Consider the following 26,303-nt stretch of genomic DNA (forward strand, 5'->3'; position numbering starts at 1 on the left):
CACTCAGGGTTTGACAGTCCTAACTGTTTCCCTGGAATTGGCTGGAAATGACAAAGCCCTGCGGGTAGCCAGCAAAGTCGCTCCAACGGTGCACTTCTTACTCATTGTCTGGTCTTTCAAATGTTTTTGTTTACTGTTAATTATCTGTTTCCTAAGTGATCATCTTGTGTCCTTTGTCCATTGAAGGTAGGCTACTTTTAATTCAAAATCAAATGTTATTTTTTTTTAAATAAATATTGTTTTCAAATATCTCCACAGAGAGGTGCAGAGAAGCAGCATGAGTGTCACTTTAACACCATCAACTTCACTGAACTGTCCTTCTCCCCGTCAGAGGTGAGGATGTCTCACGCACACGTGTGCACACACACACACACACACACACACACACACACACACACCTGCACATGCTCACGCACGCACGCATGCAGGCACGCATGCACACACGCACACACACACACACGCACACACACACACACACACACACACACACACACACACACACACACACACACACACACACACACACACACACACACACACACACACACACACACAGTAATGCAGTCAGATTATACGTTATACGCACAGGAGGAATTTCACTTAATACAATATTATAAAAGTGATGTCACTCAGGAGGAAATTATGTCACTGAGGAGGAAGTGATGATTCTGACAAGTCCCGGAAAAGACGTGCTGTGATTGGCCAGTAGTCCCTCCTCCATTTTTAAGGGGCATTAGGCGCTAGGCCCTCCTATACATCTTTTCATCACAACACGTGTCACATTTGCCATTGACAATGAAAGAAGAATTTACGTCATAATTTATGTGTCTGAGAAAATCGGCTTTTTTAAACACAGTGCAACTGTTTTAATTCAGCTCGGGGCTATATCATGTAAGTTCGGTTGTCATCTTACATGTTCATGATAAGATCAATTTAAGAGCGCCCCTCACTTCACATGGGTCTGATTTCTTTTTAGCTCAATATGGCGGCCGCCATAAGATACACATGTCCCAGATCCGGAGGAGGTGTCTACCTTTTTATGTCTATGAATAAACCATATGTCATGTGTCTCTGTTCAGTTCCTCAACATGAGTGGCAGCAAGGCGCTGACTGTGGACCAGACTGTGACCAGACTAACCCCCACACACATGCACAGCACAGGCATGCCACTCAACTCCAGGTGGGTTAATTTAGCTCATTAACTGCTGCTGTAGGTGCCAGGTGGGAGAGGCCATGTAATTCTCAAGTATATTTATATTAACTGTTAGAAATGTCTCATTGTGCAGAAGAGTTGCATTTATGTTGACTCTTTAACCTAAATTCTTAACTCATCATCTAGCATCATTTCTCCCCAGTCCCCACTCTCTGCCCTCAAATTCCTGTCTTTTTACACACTGCCAAACAACCGTCCTACTATTTGTTACGATGGCCTGAAGCATAAAGCAAAGCGACAATACGTGTACATTACACAGGCGAAAGAGATGATTTGACACTTATTGATGCCTAATCTGATGCATGTCAGGGACACTCGTGTCAATGATACTTGCAATGAGCCTAGCTAGTCTTCCTGGGGCCCACATATAGAAACAATACATACATTTAAAAACTTACATTTGGGGGACAAAATTAAATTCGTTTTTATCATAATCATAAAGTCTATATATATATAATATATCATATATATATCATAATTTTAAGAAAAATACATACATTAGCAATAAAAGTCCACATATTGAGAATAGACAGTCAACACAAAATCTGAGACTGCTTGACAGCCTACAAAATGATATTCCCAGGTATTTTCTTTATATGCCTTTTAAATATTGATTTCTGTGTCAATTTAGTCATTATTTAGCAGTGGTCAAATGTTCCATAAAGATTAAGATTCTATTCTTCTCTATCTGTGCAGTAGATTTAATCCACTACACTTCTGTTCTGAAAGGATCAGCACTCCAAACATGAGGAAAGTCATCGAATATCTTTCAACCCCATCCCCACTTAAACTCATCGGGACCAGACAGGACAGCATCCAGGGACTAGAGAACACAATGTCCCCTCTGACTACACAGGTTAAGGCAACGCTTGTTTAGTTTAAGTATAAGGAAGGTAGGAGTGGCTTATTGTCTGTATCAGGCGAGCAACAAGGGTGCCTATACTCTTACAATGCGCCTCACCCTTATAGGGTGAGGCGGAGCACAACCCTTCCCATCAGTTCCATTTACCACATCATTTAGTTACCCAAGCCATGCTATTCATTTACTGTGGTAGCGTCCATAGCTGAGTGAGGTAGCGTGAGCCCTGTTGTCGCAGGTACGATTCCAGTTCAGTCCAACAATGTGTCTGTCCCTGAGCAAGACTCTTAACCCAATTGCTCCCAGGGCACCATACTGCTCCTAGTGATTATAGGATTAGCAAATGTGACAAAAACACCCCATGGAGTGGGGATATTATTATTATTTATTAGGTTTATTACATGGCCAGGATTGAACCCTGAACCAAGGCGAGTGCTCTACAGACTGAGCTTCTAGGAACTAATATCTTAAGATAACATATTATCATTTTATACACGGGTTAAAGATATGTTTATATACAGTACACAGGTTAAACATATCTGGTTATTTAGAGGTTAAACATATCTGTTCATACACGGGTTAAACATCTTTTCATACGCAGGTTAAAGATATTTTTGTCAATTTAAGACTATGGACATTATAGTGAACAAAACATTCATAATAATGAATAGATTGAAAAGTGATTGGGTTGAATTGTACTAATCAAATTAATAATCAGTTTACTCCTGCAACATGTAGGCCTACACATTTCTAATTTGTGTTATTTACAACTTGACTTTTCATTTGGTAATGTGGAACAAAGACTAGCAGTGTTTGTTCCATATTACCAAATGAAATGTCATGTTATTTATCAACATGCACCAAATATGTGGAACATTTTTGAACGCAGTGTATATAAAAAGCTCTTTCACATGCATCACAACACATCCCCAATCACAATATTATTCAGAGATATCACATTTCTTGTGTCATCCAGCCCTTGTATTCCATCTGTATGGATCTGGTTTGATTATGAGACAGAGGTAGGGAGAGTGTCCATCCATCCATCCATCCATCCATCCATCCATCCATCCATCCATCCATCCATCTTCAACCGCTTATCTGGAGTAGGGTCACGGGGGCAACAGCTCCAGCAGAGAGCTCCAGACTTCCCTCTCCAAAGCAACATTAGCAACTTAATTTTGGGGGATCTCGAGGCGTTCCATGGCCAGTTTGGAGATCTATTCCTCCTATCTGATCCTTGGTCTGCCCGGTGGTCTCCTTCCAGTGGGACGTGCAATGAGGACACTCAGGAGGCATCCTTATACCGAACCACTACACCTAAGCTGGCTCCTTTCCAAGCAAAGAAGCAGCGGTTCTCTCTCGCATGACTGAACTTCTCACCCTATCTCTAAGGGAGATACCAGCCACCCGTCTGTGAAAACTAATTTTGGCCGCTTGTATCCACAACCTTATTCTTTCAGTCATGACCCACACTTCATGATCATAGGTGAGAGTAGGAACGAAGTTTGCTCGGTAGACAGAGAGCTTTGCCTTCTGGCTCAACTGCTCAGATTCCCCGGCTGACCTCCTGCTTCGTCTACCCCTCACTCGTGAACAAGACCCAGAGATACTTAAACTGCTTCACCTGGGGCAAAGTCTCATTCCCTACTTGGACTGCACAATTCATCGGTTTCCTGCTGAGAACCATGGCCTCAGATTTAGAGATGCTGATCCTTATCCCAGCTGCCATACACTTGACTGCGAACCGGTCCAGTAATGCCATTAGGACCACATCACCTGCAAGAAGCAGTTGTTAGCTCGTATACCCTCTTCACCATGACTTCGCCTCGAGATCCTGTCCAAGAAAATCACAAACAGGATAGGTGACAATGTGCAGCTCTGGCGGAGGCCAAACCCCCACTGGAAACAAATCTGATACTGCCCAGCACATAGACACAGCTCTCGCTTTGGGTGTACAGAGATTGGATGGCCCTCAACAAGGTCCCCCTCACTCCCGCAGCACCTCCCACAGAACTTCCCGGGGCCCTATATGCCTGCTCCAAATCCACAAAACACATGTAGACCGGATATGCATACTCCCAGGCCTTCTCCAGTATCCCTGCAAGAGTATAGAGCTGGTCAGCTGTTCCACGACCAGGACGGAATCCATATTACTCCTCTTGAATCTGAGGTTCGACTATCGGCCAGACCCCCCTTTCCAGTACCTTGGCGTAAACTTTCCCAGGGAGGCTTACAAGTGTTACAAGTATCATCTACAGTACTAGTAGGCTACATTAAATTAATCAATACCATAGTGTTATAATAATTTTGCCACCACATACCTTGCAACCGCCTCCAGAGTCCCCCGGGATATCATACCCCGATAGACCTCCTTTTTCATTCGGATGGCTTCCCTTACCACCGCTGTTCACCGAGGGTTACCGCCCCTTGAGGCAACCGGGAGACCGTTCCAATCACACCACATCAATTATCTCTCTCATTAGCCACGTGTGTGTTGAAGTCTATGGGAGAGTGGGTAAATGTATTTGTGTATTATACAGTGTATTTGCATTTTTAACTGTGTGTGTGTGTGTTCATGATAGAGAGATGGACAGAGAGAGACATAGCGAGAAAGAGTGTGTGAATTTATTTGTGCATTATATATCTGTATTTTGAACTGTTTGTGTGTATGTGCGCACATGCGTGTGTCTGTGTGTGTGTGTGTGTGTGTGTGTGTGTGTGTGTGTGTGTGTGTGTGTGTGTGTGTGTGTGTGTGTGTGTGTGTGTGTGTGTGTGTGTGTGTGTGTATATTCAAGGCGTTGCCAGGGGAGATGGAGGTGCTCTTGCAGGAAACGTGGGATTCCCGGCTCGACCTTCCTGTTCAGGTAAAAAAAACGTGAAGTATCTTTGTTTGCAAAGATACTTTGTAAACAAAGAAGAAAAAACATGTAATTTACACATCACTCATGATGGTCAAGAAGAGCTGCAGCATCTCTTGGAGTCACTTCAAAGAAATACCTTTCCATGCTGCATGGTCTCAAATATAATATGGTCAACAGATTGATGAGACCCTGCCCCCCAAATATCATGCATACAGTATATGGTGATTATTGTATAAAATCACAGAAAATATCGCACAAATAGCACAATGTGTTGCGAGTGCGACGCGTTATTAGTTGAGTGTTGCCGTTAATCCTGTCTGGTGTTTTTGTGTCTCAGAATACAGTTTCTTGGAACCGGCTATGGAGTCCCAGCCGGCCCTGCCCACACACTCAGGTATGATACATCATCATCATGAATGAATGAATGAATTTGTATAGCACCTTTCCAAACATATAGTTACAAAGTGCTTTACAGACAGGTTATAAAACAACAATCATAAAAACATAAAAACATCAGAAACAATAAAACATGAAGAAAATAACAGGTCAATAAAACAATTAAAAACAATATTAGGAAAAACACTTGGCATACAGATGTGTTTTTAAAAGAAGACACTGATTCTGCTAACCTAAGAGCCAAGGGCAGGGAGTTCCAGAGCAAAGGTGCCCGAGCCGCAAAGGCCCGATCACCCTGAGTGACCAGACGCGTTGCAGGAGGAACTAGGAGGGCCCTATACGATGATCTGAGGCAGCGCACAGGGTTATGGGGTTGCAACAAGTCTGTTATATAAATCATCATGATAATGAGGCAACCTAGAGGCGTGCATTGACCTATGAAATGGCAGCGTCTACATAATTTGACATCCCTCCATCATTATCTTAAATCAATTGGGAAACTGAAAGGGAAGTGAATTGTTTGAGGCAAGCATTTACATTGTTTCATCCTTCTGCAATTAATATAACTGACGTTTGATTGATTAAGAAAACATAAAATGCGATCATAAAAGCCCCTGCCAAAATCAACCGGCTTTGACCACCAAATTGCAACAAATGCTAAATAGCCTAATTAGAGATCTAATTCTGTATAATGAGTAATTATTAATTAATACCAATACTTTTGTAATTTACTCAAGTGAAAATTTTAAGGACAGGACTTTTACTGGTAACAGATCGGCTATTTCTACATTGTGGTATTGCTACTTTTTGTCACGTTCCGTGACATGTTTTGGATTTTCTTCTGTTCCTTGGTTTTTAGTTAGTTAGTGTTATACTTCTTTGTGTTACTGTGATTTTGGAGTATGTATTTTCCTTGTTTCGTAGTTGCAGTTCTGCTTTACACTGTGAACCTTTATTTTGTAGTCTTGTGTTGTGTCTTCCTATCTGCCCCTGTAGTTCTGTTCCTGTCTTGTCCTTAGAGTATATACTCTAAGGTCTTGTCTCACTAGTCCTGTGATTGCCAGTGTTTCCACCTGTGTCCCCTTAGTTCCCCAGCCTATCCTTGTGTTGATTGTCAGTGGTGTTCACCTGTGTCTAGTGATCCCTTGTCTATTTATATGCCCTTGGCTTGTGTGTTCAGTTCCCTCTGTCGATTTGTTGTTGCTGTGTTCAGTCCTGTTTTTTAAGCTTACATGTTTATCATCTGATTACTTCGTCCACCACTGTTTGACATACACTTACACAGACTTCCTCAACTAATGAATCATCCCATAACTCCAGATCCAGGGAGATGGCATCAATGGAGCCCCATACAGTGACTCTCTACTGGGCTGTGAGACGGTGAGCATCTCCGCCCCTCCACCACTTCTCCTACCCCTTATGAGGGCTGACGGCCGGAACAGCCTGACTCGGCATCCCCCCTGTATGGAGCCAACTGTCTGCCCACCCAGCCAGCTAAAGGTACAACAACCTTTAATCTATAGTTTGTAGGCAGAGAATAGAACCAACAACCCCTGCCTCATACTGTGTGTGTGTGTGTGTGTGTGTGTGTGTGTGTGTGTGTGTGTGTGTGTGTGTGTGTGTGTGTGTGTGTGTGTGTGTGTGTGTGTGTGTGTGTGTGTGATTGGTGGCAGGCAGTATTGTTTGGCAGGACCGATGCTCAGATAACTCTGACAGAACAAGCTCGACTCTACCTGGACACATGCCCTGTTGCACCTGAGGAAGCAGTAATCTGTATAAAAACTGACATATAAAAGTAGATGACGACTTGAGGTTGTATCAACACCACAGGTTTGTGGTTAATTTCCGACTCATGCTAATTTCCGAATCCATGCTGTGATATTTGCCATGACACACTCCGTCTCATCTATTGCTTAAGTGTGAACTGCTGTTTTGTTTTGTTTTGTCCTCATTCAGGGCTCTGATGTCCTCAAGCAAAGACCGGTCTGAATCAAACTGACCATTTATGGGAATTTTCAAACCCCTTGAACACAAAATGTGAATCATTTTCATTGAAGTTAGGAAGTCAGGGAAGCAGCTGCTGCTTTGGCCTCTCACTGTAATGCTTAATTCAACGATAAATTATAAAACAAATTATTTGACATCAAAATAAAATGCAAACAAGCTGTTAAAAATTGCAATAAAAATGTAAAAATAGTCTTTAGTCTGAGTTTATGACCAAAGGTGAAAACCTATCTTTTCAGGCTTGCATAAAGTGATACCCTCCATCTTCCAGTAGGTGGCAGTCAACCACTACAAGTATGCTAAACCAAATCAGATGGAACATGTCTAATTAAATTGAAATACTTAAAAGGTCAATGAAATCAGCTTCATGGCTTGCCATTCATCATTGGATATTTGATTAACTTGAACCTACTTTAGTATAGAGCGTAGTAGTGGCTCAGTACAGTAGAGGCTACCGTAGACTAGGGTGGAATCAGAAGGTTCCTGGTTTGTTCCCCGGCTCCTCCAGGCTGCGTGTCAAAATGTGTTCCATTAACTCCACTGCTCCCGATCATCCTCCCAACGTGCAGGTTGGTGCCTACCGGTATGTGGTTTCCTGACGGTGTGAGTGGGTGAATGTAATGCACATTATGAAGAGCTTTGGAGGAAGACTCTAGTATAGCCTATATAATTTACCATTTAAACCATTTACCATTTTAAAACCTTGTCCACTGTAAATTAAGTGCTGCTGGCTACACATTTTCAGTAACTCATGTATCTACTGGGATAACCTTTGAACATTATAACATTTAATTTGCGGTCCATGTTGTCATTGGACCACAATGGAAACAAGCTTTTTAATGATATATCCATTATGCCATGTAATGAATTTAGTGTTTAATTGTATACCCTTCAATCAATCAATCAATCAATCAGATTTATTGTCACTTCCACAATATACACTGGGCATTCCAAGGTAGCAAAATACCGTTCTCCATGGCTCATGATGCTTCACATTTAAAAACAATAGACACATTAAAAAGAGGCAAAGCCTTTTCAAAAAAAGGTAAAAGGAGCAGGAGAAAGTGCTGATGCATTCAAAGTGCATGTGTGTAAAGTGCTTCAGACCTATTACTGTACATTAATAAAAAGAAGAGTCTCAGGAAAAGATCAGCTGAGGATTTATGCACACATTAGTGATATACTTACTTACTCATGCTAGACCTGATACTTCATCCATACATTAGGCCTATGTTTAGATCAATATTATGTAAGGGCACGTTCGGAAATAGCGCACTAATAGGCGAGTAGTAGCCGAACGTGCCCCAAGTATACATGTATGTAGATGTAGACTACACAATACAATCTAGTGTCAATTTAACACCGCAGAGCGGTACTGTGTGTGTGTGCGCGCGACGTGCGTATGTGCGTGCGCGTGTGTGGGATGGAGGTGGAAAGTGAGCAGTCTCATTAACACCCTGTGAATCAGTCCTTCCTACATTGGCTGTGAGCCCCTTCTCCCATTGGCTAGCCTAGAAAGAGGGGGGGGGGGGGGGGGTGGGAAGATAAAAGCAACAAATGTCTCCTCCTGCTTACACACAAACGCTTTGACCACCTGCTTGTCCGTCTGCCTGCCTGTCTAACTGTCTGTCTGTGGACTTTGACAGAAAGGACGAGACCTGCTATCCCAAAAATATTGCTACAGTTCTCTGACCTGAAAATGTGAGTATATATGCACACACACACACACACACACACACACACACACACACACACACACACACACACACACACACACACGTGTAATCAGTTTTCAGATAAAGAAGTAGTGCTATGGTTCACACCAGGAGAGATGGCGAGAGAGTGTTAAAAAGATTAGTCTCGTGGTAGATCAGGGGCAATGTTCATTGGTGTGTCATTGCTAAGGGTAGTTTTCTTTTGTGTTGCAAGTTTTCTGTTTCTGCGTGTTCTATATTAGAGATCACTGATTTAATCTTGCTTTTATTATATTTTAACAACAATCTATGATAAATAGAGAGCTTTTGTTGTGAATCAGGTGTAACATACAGTATTTATATACCGTACCTTATAATCCTGGAGTTATAGTTCTACTGTATGGCTTATGAGATCAAGGAAAATATTTCTTATTTAGAGCCACTGGACTTATTTTATTACATTTATTACAAAGTTAAGAACATGTTTCAGTCATGTGTTAAGTTAAAGAACAAGCATTGTGTTCGCTAAGGAAGCGCTGTAAGAGTGTTATTTAGAGAAATGTATCGGACTCATATATGTGATGTTTGTGTTCCGCATTAGTGTGTATACAGGTGCTTGTTTCTATTAATGTGCCCACATTTGCATGTGTGAATGCGTGTGTGCAGCTTGTGTGTGCATGTGTTTGGATGTGTACCATCGTAGTAGGCTGTTTCATTATGCTGTGTGCCTGTGTTCCTCGTCTATGAGATGAAGTTAAGAGGCTCTAATGGCAATTACTGCTAGGCAATCAAATAGAGCGTACACACATATACGTGTACACACACACACACACACACACACACACACACACACACACACACACACACACACACACACACACACACACACCTGGATTAGAATAGATTTCATGGATTTAGTGACGGTGTTCATACTTAGTAGTTACTGTGGATCAGGGACGGAACAAACCTACACACTGCAAAACAGATGTATTGCTATTAACGTAATTGTTAATTGTTCAATTCTTGACTTTAGCTTCATTGCATAAGTTTATGTTCAGATTCCAAAATATTCTCATTATTTTCTGTATTGTGTTGGTGAATTTCGTAGCTGTCCGGCAGAAACCTTGTATCTCCAATATCCAGCTTTTTATGTTTTTTCATAATGAATGCCATATTTCATCATGCCAGGTCAGTGGCCTTGTGCTTAGAGTGTCCGTCATGGGATATAATTAATGCCAATCACAAAAGACAAAAGTAATGAAAATAGTAGGTGTGAGGCGTTATGACCTTGTAGATTGGCTATTTTCACTATTTTAAAATGTTTTTAAAATGATAATAAAAACATACAAGGTTTCCGCTCAACAGCGATGATTTGCAATTAAATGACTGAATTGACCATAACTCTACCTGTGTGTTTCTAGTGTTAACATGGATGTAGCAGAGTTCCGTCGCAGGGGGAAGGAGATGGTAGACTATGTGGCCGACTACATGGAGAACATAGAACAACGTCCGGTGTACCCAGATGTAGAACCAGGCTACCTGCGTTCCATGATCCCTGCTGAAGCACCACTGGAGCCTGAGACATATGAGGATGTTATGAGAGACGTAGAGAGAGTCATCATGCCTGGGGTCAGTTCACTCTCATTATTATTATTACTGGTCCATACCCGGGGATATGATATGAGTGCATTTTTAGTACATTTCACCCAGGTGAAGGAGGGCGGGAGGGACTGTCTATTTTCTTTCCTCTGTCAGTAAAATCTACTTGAGTTGGTTAATAGATACATTAACCTACTTACACATTTAGGCACAATACAATACAATACAATACAAATTATCATCAATACCAGCACAGGAGCAATACAACTAAAAAGTATATTTAGAGATAACAGCAAAGGTGTAAAGGTCCACTTTATTTTCTATTTTTGTGAATGATTTGGCTTTCATTTTAAATCATGCCACCTTTGCGATGTACGCAGACGACTCTACAATAATATTATATCCATCCTCTAACACATCTAGTAAACTTACAAGAGCTTAAAATTATTAATTAAAACAAGCATGAGAACATGAAAATAAATACATTGGTTTTGAATAAAGAAAATGTATAGTATTAGGTTCAAATCACTTTAATGTGTTTTGTCAAAAACATAATCGCAACAAACTCCAGCAATAATTTATCATTGTTCTCAGATACACATCATTATTTTACTAGGCAGTCATCAGAGGATTGGTCCCTGCTCCCTTGATGTAGAACAAATGTTAAACAAAGAAAAGTCCATTAAAGAGCAATGGTGGCGAAAGGAACAGGTTCCTTCCAAGCGCTACGTCCAACCAGGGAAACTCCCCACTGTCAGGTGTAAAGGAGCAACTTGGACACTCGGGCATGAAGGAAGCATGTGTTCAAGTCCGTTGCTCTCCCCTTGTCCCCCATATATGGGGACTAGGTTGGTGGATGGTGTGTAGAGCCCATGATCACATTAGATGATTGACAACAGGGGTGAAAAATGGGTTACAAAATCGTGGGATAAAAATATATATATAAATAAAAAAAGAGCAATGGTGGCATGGAACTCCTATACCTATTTGCATTTTTTTTTAATCGCTGAGAGTGGCTATATGAGTTTTAAGAAACAGTTGTTTTTGTTCACGCAGGAGATGTAAAGGAGATATGAGCTATATATACAGATCCTGATATAATATAGTATTTGTTTTGATGTCAATGTGAAAACTGAATTGTACTAGATGGGGATGTCCCGATCACGTTTTTTTGCTCCTGATCCTATTCCAATCATTTGATTTTGAGTATCTGACGATACAGACTTTTCCTGATCAGATATTATTTTATAGAACACGTTCATGCCATATCATAATAGTACAATATCGCAGACAATTTTGTCCCACATGCTGTGTTGTGTTGTGATGTGTTGTGTGAATGATGTATGTACGTTTTAGACAGTTGTCTTTGACTAATGATCAGCATGATAGGCTAGGTTTAGAAAAATTCTGGAACTTCCCACTAATAAAATGCAGGAGTAGCTTTTCTTTTACACTTCTAACACGCCTTTATTTTTTCCATCTCATTGTGGGTTGTTGAAAAATAAAGATTTTCCCTTTCTCAACACCTCTGTTCCATCACTAGAGTAGGAATATAGAGGGGTCGCTTTGGATGAATGTAATTGATGACTCACTGGGAAAACAATGAAAAGCATAAATGCAGGGACTACAGAAACGGGTAGCCTGGCCGTCACGCACGCACACACGCACACACTTAATTCCTTATCGAAATAAATTAATACACAGACAGTTTGTTCTGACACCTTCAGGCGTCTTATATAGGGAATTTCAGGGAAAATGACTCAACGGCTAAGTCGTCGTTATGACGCACGCACACACACACACACACACACACACACACACACACACACACACACACACACACACACACACACACACACACACACAGATGTAATAGGATTTGACTGTGTTCTGACTGCGTTCTGTCACACAGAATGAAAGGCAAGTTTATGAAGCCTTTGCACTAAATTAAGTAATGTTTCCTCAGGGAATACGATGGTGTGGGCAGTTTCTATTCCTTTATTTACCCAGCCAAAGACCGGAGATGAGAGAACCCATGCATTATTAAACAAATTTACAGTAATACAGACATCACACTTTAGAAGTTCACTGTACTCTTTCATGTGTCACAACTGTTGCCCCTGTTGCTCCAGGCACTCCTCCACTTCTTTGCCTTGTCCACAGATGGATCTGAACAACTTAATTGGGAAATGGGAGGGAAGGCGGGTACCATTAGGTTACTTTCTAGGTAACCATGGTTATTTAAGTGAAATGAGCGAAGTAATTCACTGTGGGAACACGCCTTCCAGGCGTGAGACAACAGAACAACTATAAACTCCCATATAAGATATTAGATGGGTTTATGCCGCGTTACGTCATCTCGCCGAGGCTCCGCCTGAAGGTATAGTGGCGCGGTGACGTATGCTGCTCATTTGTAAATGATACTTTCTTCTGCTGAGACCAAGCACAAGGGTATCTTAGTGAATTACTTCGCTCATTTCACTTAAATAACCATGGTTACCTAGAAAGTAACCTAATGTTATTTTAAGTTTAATTCGCTTCAGTAATTCACTGTGGGAGAATCATAAGCTCCCTACAAACGAACACGAGACAAGACCCATCTGTAGAGGTGCCCTCTCTGGGGGTCACGTGCATCCTGTGCAGTGACCACCCGGATAGGACGAAGTTTGGGGATCAACTGGGGTCACTGACCCTGTGATCCCCGAGGAAAAGAGGGCCCCCAGGTCACCGACCTAGTGGCCCTTAAGTAGAATCCACCGGGTCACAGACCCGGTGGCTCATGTCCCTGCCTAAAAGGAGTCAGGATCCCTTGGGTCACAGACCCAAGGAACCCTAATTCCTTGAGAGGAGCTGGCAATCTAAATTGCCTTATATGCTCCTGGGGTTGGTCATGTAAGACTGTCTAAGTGCTTGTGACTTAACCTAAGGCTAGATAGGCAGGGGAGGGGGACCAGAGGGTCCTAGCCTACCGTGAGGCCTGAGGGTCTGGTCCCCTGGGGGTCCAACCCACTTGACTCATCTGGTGGCAGCCGCCAGGACTGCGTGCGCCATTGAAGGCGCAGCCATGTCAAGGTTGTAGTACCTGGCAAAGGTCGAGGTAGACGACCAGCTTGCCGCCGTACAGACTTCCTGTATTGACACGCCCTTGAGTAGGGCCCAGGAAGTCGATACCCCTCTAGTGGAGTGTGCCCTAAGGACTTCTGGAGGCTGTATACCCTTACTATTGTAAGCGATGCGTATAGCCTCCACTATCCACTGAGAAAGACGCACCTTGGTGATAGGTCTTCCTATGGTACGGGGATTCCATGCCACGAACAGTTGGCTGTGCCCCCTCCTAGAGGGGGACGTCCTGTCTATGTACAGCCTCAGGGCTCGAACCGGACAGAGGCTGTTCAGTCTTCTATCCCCTTCCGAGTTGAAAGGGGGCGGATGGAAGGCTGTTAGGTCAACTGGGGCACAAGGAGCGAGGACATTCTTGGGTATAAAGGCCGGGTTTGGTCTTATGGTCACTCTGGAATTGTCGTCATTGAACCGCATGCACTCTGGACTAATCGAGAGGGCATGTAGGTCACTTACCCGTTTCGCACTCGTGAGAGCTATTAGTAACGCGGTTTTCAAAGTGAGGTGTTTGAGCCCCACTGCTTCTAGCGGTTCGAAGGGTGCCTGTGTGAGGGCATCGAGAACCAGTGTCAGATCCCAGGGTGGCACCAGGGGTCTCGAGACCTGGTGTATACGGGACGCTCCCTTCATGAACTGACGTACCAATGGCTGTTTCCACACGGTTTTCCCGTTGAAACCAACGTGGCATGCCGTGATGGCTGCTAGGTTGAGTTTCACCGATGCAAAGGATTTTCCCTCATCTAAGAAGCCCTGCAGGAAGGTTAGGATGACTGCTAGCGGGGCCTGGTAAGGGACTATGTTACCAGGTCTCCTAGAGCACCAGCGTTGAAAAACACGCCAGGCAATGTCGTACTTGTCTCTGGTAGACTGTGCCCTGGCCCCCTGAATTGTCGCTATGACATTGGGGGGCAGGTCGTTGGCGTCCAGGTTTAACCTCTCACGGGCCAGGCCCATAGGTCTAGCTCGTGCGGTCGGGGATGGAAGATCTCGTTCCCCGCCTGCGTGATCATGTCCGCTCGTAGAGGGAGCTGCCACGGTGTGTCGTAGAGGAGAGGAGTCAGTTCCGACCTCCATGAGCCCCAAGCCGGGGCTATGAGGATCGCTCTCAGACCCTGAGTCCTCACTCTCTCCAGAGTGGGACGAATCAGAGACAGGGGGGGGAAGGCATACAGTAGGCCTCGTGGCCAGCTGTGTGCCAGAGCATCCAAGCCCAGGGTCCAGTTCCCTTGGATCGAGAAGTACAGTCTGCACTTCGCGTTGTCCTCTGCGGCGAACAGGTCCACCATGGGCACCCCGAACTTCTGCCACAGCTGGGCGGTCACCTCGGAATGTAGAGACCATTCCGAGTAGCGAACCGGGCCCCTGGATAGCAGGTCTGCTCCTGTGTTCAGGAGTCCTGGGATGTGGCAAGCTTTGATCGAGAGGAGGTGTGCATCGCACCACAAGATCAGTCTGTGTGCTAGTGAGTGCAGCAGTGGGGACCTGAGTCCTCCCTGCCTGTTTATGTAGCACATGGTCGTTGTGTTGTCCGTCCTTACCAGGACGTGGCAACCGCGGAGATGTGGTTTGAAGTGTCGCAGAGCTAGGAAGACCGCCATCAATTCCAGGTAGTTGATGTGTGCGCTCCGTAGATCCGCACCCCACACTCCTCTCGCCGTCATGCCTTCGTGGGTGGCGCCCCAACCCGTGAGGCTGGCGTCTGAGGTGACCACTTTCCTGGAAAGGATTGTCCCCAGGGGGACTCCGTCCGTCAGGATGTTCTCGTCCCTCCACCAGTTCAAGGCGGTCTCGCCTTCCGCTGAAACCTTCACCTTGCTGAAACGGTTGCTGCTGGGGACGTGTAGAGATCCCATCCATCTCTGGAAGGGTCTCATGTGCAGTCTGCCTAGACGGACTAAAGCGATGGCCGAAGCCAGCAGTCCGGCCATCCTCATGCACAGTCCGTAGTGGATCTTGCGACCTATCCGGAACTGCGATACGCATCGCAGGAGAGAGTCGACCCTGTCCTGTGACAGCCTTGCTGTGAAGGAGATTGAGTTCAGGCTGATGCCTATGAAGTCTATGGTCTGTGCTGGAACCATAGAGCTCTTCTTGAGGTTTATGGTGAAGCCTAGGGATGACATGTGCGCCGCCACCTGTCTGGTGTGGGCTGCTGCCTCCTCTGCTGAGTCTGCTAGGAGTAGCCAGTCGTCTATGTAGCTGGCTACTCGGAGCCCACCTTGTCTCAGCGGAGCCAGGGCTGCTTGTGTAACTTTCACGAAGACCCTGGGGCTTAGAGACATTCCGAAGGGGAGAACGAGGTACTCGTACCGTTTCCCCTCGAACCCGAAGCGCAGGAACTTCCTGTGCGGTGGGTAGATGGGTACGTGGAAGTATGCATCTTCCAGGTCTATAGACGTGAACCAGTCCCCCTGACGTATCAGGTGGACTAAGGTTGTGGGTGTAAGCATCTTGAAGCAGAACTTCGAGAGGTACCTGTTGAGGGCTCTCAGGTCCAGGATGGGCCGGAGCCCGCCGCCCTTTTTCTTGACCAGAAAATAACGGGAGTAGAAACCGTTCAGGCTCTGGTGTGGGGGGACTTCCCTGATAGCTCTCTTGTCTATCAGTGTGCGGATCTCTGTTCGAAGAGTCTCTGCTGCCGGGCCCACCGCTTTGGAGAAGATAACTTTCTCGAAGGTGGGTGGTCTTTTTGCAAACTGTAGCTTGTAGCCCTTTGCGATGGTTCGTAGGACCCAAGGAGATGCTCCGAGTAGTTTCCATTGCTCTGTGCATCTCGTCAGAGGGTTCTCTAATGCCGTCATCGTACAGACCTGTGGTGCACTGGCGCCCGCTGGTGGGTCGAAGAAATTTTCGGCATGACCCCGGCGTCCAGTGAGGAGCCTGGGAAGGGTTCCCATGCTCCTCACTTTGCCATGCTGGTCTCCCACTTCCAGAGGGCGTCCACAGGACGCTCCTGAAAGTGGGCTCATGCCCTTCCGGGATCGGAGTTGTTGTTTGTTTTTTTGTTTTTTTACATTCTTTATTTGAACAAAAACAGGCATTGTATGCATTGAAACAACATTGGGAGAAATTAGTGCAGTTGGAAGGACGGTCGTCGCAGTCCGGTCTGTGTCTCCCTTCCCTCTCATGGGTGGTCGTGGGGTGAGGCCCTGGGCCACTACCTCCAGACTTGGTCCCGGAACGTGGGCGGGTGGGAAGAGGACTTCTTGCCTCCCCCCGAGGCCAGGCCTGGCCTGCTATTTGCCACCCCTGGATTTCTGTCCTCTGCCTGCTCCTTGTCTAGGGGCAGGTGGACGTGGGGAGGCGGGGCGGCGGGTGTCCTCCTTCCTGGGAGCCCTCTGTCTCTCACGGCTGGCAGAGGAGGTCCTGTTGGAGGATGAGGCACGACCGCCCTCCTGGCCGGCGCGGCCTCTCCAGGCCCCGCGGTTGTTGGATCTACCTCTGCCACGGGTGCCTGGTGGGGAAGGTGGGCTCCTTGTCCGCCGGCACGGGTTGTGGTGACAGGGGGTTTAGGAGGTAGCCCGCCAGCGCCCTATCCACCGAAGGAAGGGGGCCGAGACCTGCTGACTCTGGTTCATCGGTCTCCAGGGAGAAGGTGGGTCTGCGGACAGCAGTCTCTGGAAAGGGGGCTGTCCATGTGTGGGTGATGGTGCCTTGAAAGCCCTTAGCGAAGGGCAGCCTGACCTTAGGCACGGGTCTGGGTCCCAGGTCCTCCAGCCCCTGCCAGGCTAGGTCATCAGGGACCTCCGGTTGGAGCTCAGTTGGCCAGGTGCGCTGGCACCTGATAGCTGCAATCTTGTAGACGGTCAGCAGCTCTGAATCATCACGAAGTGTGTCAGGATTGGCAGGAGGGGGGGCCCGATCTTCTTGGGCACCGTCAACCGGAGCCTCAATATCTGGAAGCCCCTCACCTGCGTTGACATCTGGGGGGTCGATGTCCTCGTCCCCGCGATTGTCCGCGTACCCGTAGCTTCGTTCGTCGTCGCTGTCAGCCATGACCTCGTCGACGACACGATACTGGTCAGGATCCTGGTAGGGAGGAAGAACATCTAAAGGGTCTTCCATGCGGTCGTCCCAGTCCCTACGGTTATAATCAAAATCTGCATGGGCGTCTTAGTCTCGACGACCAGAAGAGAAGCACCCGGCTGGTTTAATTAAATTAAACAGCGGGCTATTATGCCTCGAGCTGCGGTAGCAAAGAAAAGCTGAAAGCTAGCAGTGGAGTGAACCAGCTAGCACAGAAGGGGCTAGTAGGCTAAGCAACGTAAACGGGCTTATACCTCGAGCCCAAACAAAAGCTTTTATCAAAAGATGCTAACGCAACGAGCGGGGAAAGCTAGCTAAACAAAGAGCGGGGAAAGCAAGCTAACGCTCGGGGTCGGCTAATAGCTGGCTAGTAGCCGGCTAAAAACCGGCTCGAAGGCAAATAAAAAGGTCGGGCTTACGGCGGCCACAGACTTACTTTATTGTTGCTATTTTTTTTGTAAAAATAGTGACTGACGGTAGAAGTTATGAGCTTCTGTCGCTGTAGATAGAAGAGAAAACTTGTCCGTAGAAGAGAAGTTTTGGCTCGGTGAGTTTAAGTGCTTGTTGTCTTCATGCAGAAGAAATAGCGAATGAGCAGCATACGTCACCGCGCCACTATACCTTCAGGCGGAGCCTCGGCGAGATGACGTAACGCGGCATAAACCCATCTAATATCTTATATGGGAGTTTATAGTTGTTCTGTTGTCTCACGCCTGGAAGGCGTGTTCCCACAGTGAATTACTGAAGCGAATTAAACTTAAAATAACATAATATTAATTATAATAATAATATCACATGAAAATAATGTTCTTGTATATAAAAATATATTAATGAAAATAAATATAAAATCGTATAAATTTCACTAATTGTGTTTTTGTTATGGTGTACCGGTAGTTCTTTCTGATTTGCAAACCAATCATACAGTATGAAAGTATGAAAACCACCTATTATAAAAATGGTCATGGTCCTTAATTGATTATGATTGGCTGAGCTGGCAGATTATATCAGCTAACAATTATTGTCTAAAAATGCCTTGTGAATTTTGAATTTTGACTGGTGAGCACAACGTTCCGGGTTCTATCCCAGCTCAAGGTGTTGCGCTATTTGCTACACCTATGATATACTATTAATAATTTTGTTATAGTTATTTATTTATTTTTTGTTCTTTGGATGTTTGTCGATGTACATTTGCACACACATCATGTGAAATTTGAGTTTATTTTAGTGCCTGGGCACCATTAATACAGCACAAGGGGAGAAGTTAGGGGTTAAAGGAGTAGTTCACCGAAACAAAAAAGGTTTTTGAGTCACCTACGTTTTTAAGTGTCTTGCTCACATTTTGGGCTGGGGGGGGTGAACCTTTGAGTCCCAGCCAGGCGTCCTCTCTAACCACCACAGCTACTGCCGCCCCAACCAAGCTAATGTGACATTAACTGTATTTTCAATTGTATATAATTGTCCTTCTAGATCACCCACTGGCACAGCCCTTACTTCTATGCCTACTTTCCAGCAGCCTCCTCTTACCCTGCCATGTTGGCTGACATGCTTTGTGGAGCCATTGGCTGCATTGGATTTTCCTGGGTAACATTACTTTTATTGTATTACTTCTGTTTATTTCTGTATTTTAAGTTAAGATGCAGGTGAAAATATTTATAATGTTCATAGTCAAATAAATGTGATACGTCCATTACGATGCACAGATCTCTGCCAGGCCGGACAGCCTACATAAGTCTTACCCAAATATGGAGTTCCACCTTGCTCCGAGTCCAGACTAACGTGACAGTCAAAGGTTATAACCCCTTCTGAACCACACCATTAAAAGACGTTCATTGTCACATGACTCCTATTCCTCCTACTGGGGGAAACATTCACCAAACATAGCAGATCTACAAGCTCTGTTTTTGGAGAAGAGATCTTAAGTAGAATGTGAAACAAAATACAGTACTAGAGACGTGGTTAATCTGGGAGGTCATTCAAGTCATGTTATTGGTTCATAATATGTTTAGGCTGCCAGTCCAGCCTGTACAGAGCTGGAGACTGTGATGTTGGACTGGCTTGGGAAAATGCTCCAACTACCTGAGGCCTTCATTGCTGGAACCCATGGACAAGGTGGAGGAGTCATTCAGGTCAGTGTCTCTGTGTAAATTACTGTAGAACTTGAGGGCATCAAAACCTAAACTAGGGTTAGATCCAGTATCTGCATTAATATTACACAGAAAATACCACTTTTCCAGTACAAGATATCACGAATGGAGAAATGCAGCTCGCTAGTTTGTTTGTTTTGTTTTTTGTTTTTTGCTTTTTAAAATGTTTTAGTTGATATTTTCCAAGCAGAAATTTCAGTTGTGAATCAACACATGCTAGTATTCAAGATGGTGATATCCAACCACCCATGTGGACATACTGCCTTCATTATCTGCACAATATGCAGACCAGATGAAAGGAGCCTTCCCTACAACACAAAAGTGTTGCAGAAACATAATTGACTGACGCCAAACCTATATTCAGCAGCAATTAGTCTTTTATTGATTTATCCTTTCTCTCCCTGGTTCATAGTGCTAGATGAAATGGCAGGAAATTGCTTTTCAATATGTCATCCATTGACAGACAGAATCAGACTGGGATCGTTTCATGGTGCAAAAAGCGATTAGTTTAGCCTTCCATTGACACAAACGGAATAGCAGCTGAGAATTTGGTGTGTGTGTGTGTGTGTGTGTGTGTGTGTGTGTGTGTGTGTACGTGTACGTGTGTGCGCAGGGCGGCGAGTGGCAAAGCATGAGAGCGCACACTGATGACAGATCATGTCATGCGCCTCTATTGTCGCCACCCGAGTTGTGTTTGTGTGTCTTCTGTCTTTGTATTGATGTGAGGATGGAGTTGGGTGTGTGTGTGTGTGTGTGTGTGTGTGTGTGTGTGTGTGTGTGTGTGTGTGTGTGTGTGTGTGTGTGTGTGTGTGTGTGTGTGTGTGTGTGTGTGTGTGTGTGTGTGTGTGTGTGTGTGTGTGTGTGTGTGTGTGTGTGTGTGTGTGTGTGTGTGTGTGTGTGTGTGTGTGTGTGTGGGTGTGGGTGTGGGTGTGGGTGTGCGAGTAGTGTGTGTAGTGTGTGTGATCTACAGCTTTTGTCTTGCTCCTGCTCTTTTTAAGTGCATCTCACTATGGCAACAAATGGGCTTCCTCTTAACACAGAATGGATAAAATGAGGGTTGTGACAGTGCCTTGCCAGCCTGTCATTATAGAGCATCTACCACACAGAATGGATAAAATGAGGGTTGTGACAGTGCCTTGCCAGCCTGTCATTATAGAGCATCTACCACACAGAATGGATAAAATGAGGGTTGTGACAGTGCTTTGCCAGCCTGTCATTATAGAGCATCTACCACACAGAATGGATAAAATGAGGGTTGTGACAGTGCTTTGCCAGCCTGTCATTATAGAGCATCTACCAGTACACTGCAGTGGCGTGCACACGTGGAACCGACGTCTGCCTTAATAGTGTGTGAGATTTATTTTATAGATCTTGGGGCATAAATAATAGGGGTGTAAAGATACATTTTAACAGCGATACAGTCCCGCTGGGGACGCTGTGGGTGCCGAGGCGGGGTTAGCCTTTCTGTGTGGAGTTTGCATGTTCTCCCCTAGGGTAGGTACCCTCACAAAAACATGCAGTAATAATCCTGGTCTCTAAAACTACCTCCCCCTGGCCAGCCGGGGCGCCTGATGGAGGGGAACGGAACTCGTCATAGAATAACGTGTTCCTTCCACGCGCTACGTCCGGCTGGAGAAACTCCCTGTCAGGTGAAAAGAAGCAGCTTGGACTACTCGTGCATAGACGGAAGCATGAGGTCAGTCTGCTGCCCCCCCCCCCACAGGTTGGCAGAGGAAGTGTAGCGCCCAGGATTACATTAGATAATTGACACTGGGTGAAAAAATGGGTTACAAAAATTATAATAAAAATTAAAATAATAAATACGATACATGGTTGACGATACGATACATTATGGTGATACGATGCAGTTAAATTATTTGAAATCGATAACGTAACTATTTAGCAAATACATTAAATATGTGTAAAACTTGTGGATAGTGCAGGTTTTTTAGGGGGAAAGATTTATTATGGATATAAATAAGTAAACACAATGATTCTCTGACAAATGTATAGATGGACATTGTATTTGAACACATATGGACAAACCCACGCCTTGACATGAACACAGATACTACACACATTTTTCGATAGACCAATTGTAGCTATATGGAATGGAAAAGTAATTAAACCCATCTTTTTCTTTTTTCTTCTTACAATTGCTAAATACAATGCTACTTAGTAATTGATGATTTACATTGCAAAATGATACGATACAAAGTCAAACGATATGATTCGATATTTGCTGTTTACATATCGATATTTCGATAGTTACTATATCATTAAACCCCTAATAAATCATATATTGGAAGCTTTTAATCCATATCTGAACTTCTGACATGCTGTCACAGGCATCTAAACATATCTTTTCTCCTAAAATGTTAATATAAAACTGTATGTATATACATAAAAAGAGAGATTTCCAACTTTACAAGTAATTAAAATCGCGCAATTAAAAACAATATAACATTTACAATATATTAGTTTGTGCTTAATCAAACAGTGCTTTACTGGCCTTTGTTATGTGAGCGCACTTGTGAGATGATTTGGGAGCGCATGACATCAGATGCCTATATAATCACTGATATTATTTAAAGGCATAAATGGACTGCACGCGTTTATTTCCAAGTGACAATGACAAGCATACAGCTTGCCTATTTGCAATTGTAGCAGGCTATAGGCTTGGGGCTTAATCATTCACCATTTAAATAAGTGCTTTGACAGTTCAGATAAAAGCAAGATCATTTTCAGGGGGTCGGGAGGACGGCACCGCGGCGTGTGTCTCCAACACATACCAGCACACATGCAAGCGGCAAGCCTTCATCCATATGTTTATGATTCGTTCATCAATGATCAAATCACTGCATAAACGTTGATTATGACTGCCTTGACGACATGATAGCCTATCTATGCAGGCATCACTCACCCACAGGACTTATCACAGCAGTGCGCAGCTCAAGCGACGTGGGTGTACAGTGTACATGAAACCCACACTCGAATTTGGGGCAGATTTTACACTGAATTGATAAATGAGGGCCTTATGCAGGTCCCTGGTACACTGAAGTACTTAAGGTACTTGGTGTCTATCTGTGCAGGTCCCTGGTACACTGAAGTACTGAAGGTACTTGGTGTCTATCTGTGCAGGTCCCTGGTACACTGAAGTACTGAAGGTAGCAAACCGAAACATTGTGATTTCCAATAAGCCATAAGCCTATTTTGCCTACCAGCATATACTATCAACTGTCGCCCCGGTCGCCTCTCTGGACCAGGTCGCTGAAAAATAAATCACTGAAACGTATTTTCTCATTTTCTCATTATCAGGATCCCCATAACTTTTGATTGGGTGGGCAGGACGCACGTTTGGGTGGGCACAGCCCACCCCTGCCCCCCCTATAGAACCGGCCTTGTTGAGAACCACTGTAGAGTAAATTGAACACAGCCTTAATTAGTATATCACCTGTAACACCTTTGAAGGAAGTAGGAGTTCCGAATTTCTGCTGTGCATATACCCTATTTATTATTATTTATTTTTTAATACTGTTTTTATTAGGCATTTTTGTATGACAATTTCAGATTAGACAATGATAATAAGTAATTCAGTTAAATAAAAATGAAAAAAATAACAGGCAATGTAAATGTTCCACATACAGTATAATAAAAAAGACATAAGTGTGATAAACATGAAAAAACAAAAAACAGTTAAACAATGACAAGTGTGAACAGACAAACAAAACAGACAACAGGACAGACACTCTTGCTCTCAAACTTCCAACATGTTGTAAATTAAGTAAGTTACAGACATTCTTTTTTAAATGATAAAAAATAAAATATAGAAAAAACACTCAGTTCCTTTTCTTTCAGTTCCTTTTCTTTCTTTCCAATTTTCTATTGTGCTATCTATTGTGTAGGAGGGGTTAGCGTGCACCTTTATTAAAATATTCAATGAAGGGTTGCCAAAATTCAATGAAGGGTTGCCATGTCTGGTAGAACCTACCGGTATCTTCACTCCCTCTCAATTCAAACTTAATCTTTTCCAATTGTAAATAATGCATAACATCTTTCATAAGTGAAGTGTGAGTTGGAACCTGTGCTTGTTTCCAATTCAACAGTATCAGTCTGCGAGCCAGTAGAGTCACATATTTTACCATGTTATATTGGAAAGTAGACAGTTTGACCCCGGGCCCTGTGACTCCCATAATTGCTGTCAGTGGATCCGGGTCAAAAGGTCTTCCAACAATGTCTGTGCATATACCCTATTAACAGTTTGTACCATGGATCGATTAGCTGTGGCGTGGCCCTGATTACCATTTAAACTGGCATGTGACCATTCTATGACTTCATTTTGTCATTTTTAATCATAATCAAACTCATCTTCTCCACAGGGCACGGCCAGTGAAGCAACCCTTGTGGCTCTGCTAGCTGCTCGCTGTAAAGCAGTCCGACGGATCCAGGCCTCTGAACCACAACGCACTGAGGGTGACATCATCTCCAAATTGGTTGCCTATACCTCTGACCAAGTAAGAGCTAAAGCACATAGGAAAGAAACCTCTACATTAATGCAAATTGTCATTCACCTGACTTCAATCTAGATTAGGAAAAACAAGCATTCACTGTTGAATGGTGGAACTTGCATTCTTTCAAGAATGTAAACTGGTGGTGGTAACTAGTGAAAGAGCAATCTGGTAATGGAGACTGACAGTGGGCCAGCCAGACATTAGCTACTGTAGACCTTATCAGGTTTAATATAAGACTACCATCTTTTGGGAGTTGCCTCAGGGAAACGCAGACCTTTACAAGGACAGCAGTAAGTTTATCTCCTCCCAGTTGAAGAACAATGCGCTTTCTTCCATTTTCCTATTTGACAAAGATATGCTTTTGAATTGCATCATCTTGTTTGAGCTTTTACAGTTTATCTCTGGCTTGAAATAACATGTATAATTTATTTGCCAATCTGTACATAGGTCTACTTTGAACAAATCTATATAACATAACTATTTACTGTTTACATTTGGTTTAATCGATGAATTATTCCATAGTTGTTACTCTGGCTAACTCTAAAGTATAATGTTTAAGAAAACATGCAATACAGCTGCAACTTCTTTATCTGTTACTCTCCAGTCACATTCATCAGTGGAGCGTGCTGGTCTGATAGCTGGTGTTATCATGAAGAAAATCCCAACAGATGACACCTGCACTGTCAAAGGAGAGGCGTTAAAAAAGATGGTGGAGGAGGACAAGGCAGCAGGACTCACCCCGTTTTATGTAGGAAAACACATATTTACACTTAGCCTACATAACTATGTATATGCAAGCACACATACAGTACTGTATGTACTGTATGGACAAAGGCACACATATGGCATTAACAAACGCACATTATGTGTGTGTACCCTTGATGGAAATTAATTTTGATAAGGTATGAACTATGAACTATAGTTCTACATGTCATATTCTGTTTGTCCTAGATGGGTCCCTGGCCCTAATCATTTTTAACTCTGGCATAGCCCCCCTTTGTGTTGTCCCCATGCTGTTATTCATAACAAATATTTCAGGGCCTATCATTTATGATATTTCTGTCACCAGATTCACCACCTGGTCTCTTTACTGTAAGCCAATGTTGTGATTCAGTCTGCTTACTGTAGCCTAGGGCTTTAAGCAACTAGTCGACTATTCAACTAGTCGACTAGTAAATCCACTAGTCAACATTGTTGGTACTAGTTGACTAGTTTTTCCCCCGATTTTATAGGCCTCAAGATCAGGTAGATTATAGTCACCAATGTACACAGTTTTTAAATGTACGAATATTTATTTCCAAAAAAAACCCCAGTCTATTTCACCATTATCTAAAGTGCCGTCATTTACAGTAGATTAGAACCTGTACCCTGTATTTACATGATATCGAATTGTATTATCGAGTGGATAGTTCACTGGACATACAGTACCTGATATCAAATAACCTTGGTTGCCTCCCTAGGAGCCAAACTAGCAAAAATAGCTGCTATTTTCACTATACTTCTTAAATGTTTAAATGGGTGTCGACCCACTGTTTGGGAAACGGTAATATACAAAACCTGTCTCTGTTCAACACAATGACACTCTGCCCTCAGGTGGCTGGTGAAGCTGAGCATAATTTATAGCCTGAGGATTTGTGAAAGGCTGTTATTTGTAGCAGGCAGCCCATGCTCCTGCCAAACCTAATGAGTGTATCTGGTTAGAGACAATAGTCCCTGTCACACCTGGACCCACAGATCACTATCGCTGAGCGATCCCTGCAATAACAACACTATTATAGTAAAGGAGGCTTACAGTGGTCAGGATACATGTATACCGTAACTGGATCCCCTGGGTTTATCTGAATGGGTCCATGAGTGTTTTTTGCTATCTACA

General features: G+C 43.9%; 2 protein-coding genes across 4 annotated transcripts in view; both read left to right on the forward strand.

The window, feature by feature from the left end:
• LOC308318180 (uncharacterized protein) overlaps positions 1-6,809 on the forward strand; it is a 10,046-nt gene extending 3,237 nt beyond the window's left edge. The window contains exons 5-9 of the mRNA XM_080767619.1: positions 259-333; positions 1,080-1,180; positions 4,871-4,939; positions 5,274-5,330; positions 6,653-6,809. Of these exons, the coding sequence (XP_080623745.1) occupies positions 259-333; positions 1,080-1,180; positions 4,871-4,939; positions 5,274-5,330; positions 6,653-6,716 (366 nt within the window). The 3' untranslated portion in view covers positions 6,717-6,809. The remainder of the gene's footprint in view (positions 1-258; positions 334-1,079; positions 1,181-4,870; positions 4,940-5,273; positions 5,331-6,652) is intronic.
• An 820-nt stretch (positions 6,810-7,629) lies between these two features.
• LOC308317816 (aromatic-L-amino-acid decarboxylase-like) overlaps positions 7,630-26,303 on the forward strand; it is a 28,282-nt gene continuing 9,608 nt past the window's right edge. The window contains exons 1-7 of one of the 3 annotated variants that reach the window (XM_080767099.1): positions 7,630-7,919; positions 8,983-9,037; positions 10,452-10,659; positions 19,243-19,356; positions 19,782-19,901; positions 24,299-24,433; positions 25,035-25,178. In XM_080767099.1, the coding sequence (XP_080623225.1) occupies positions 10,459-10,659; positions 19,243-19,356; positions 19,782-19,901; positions 24,299-24,433; positions 25,035-25,178 (714 nt within the window). In that variant the 5' untranslated portion in view covers positions 7,630-7,919; positions 8,983-9,037; positions 10,452-10,458. Of the gene's footprint in view, positions 7,920-8,936; positions 9,038-10,451; positions 10,660-19,242; positions 19,357-19,781; positions 19,902-24,298; positions 24,434-25,034; positions 25,179-26,303 lie in introns of those variants that run through there. The other 2 variants (XM_080767098.1, XM_080767100.1) reach the window with 2 other exon arrangements.

The sequence above is a fragment of the Protomyctophum bolini genome (assembly GCF_963924005.1).
Source record: "Protomyctophum bolini genome assembly, chromosome: 7".
NCBI lineage: Eukaryota > Metazoa > Chordata > Actinopteri > Myctophiformes > Myctophidae > Protomyctophum > Protomyctophum bolini.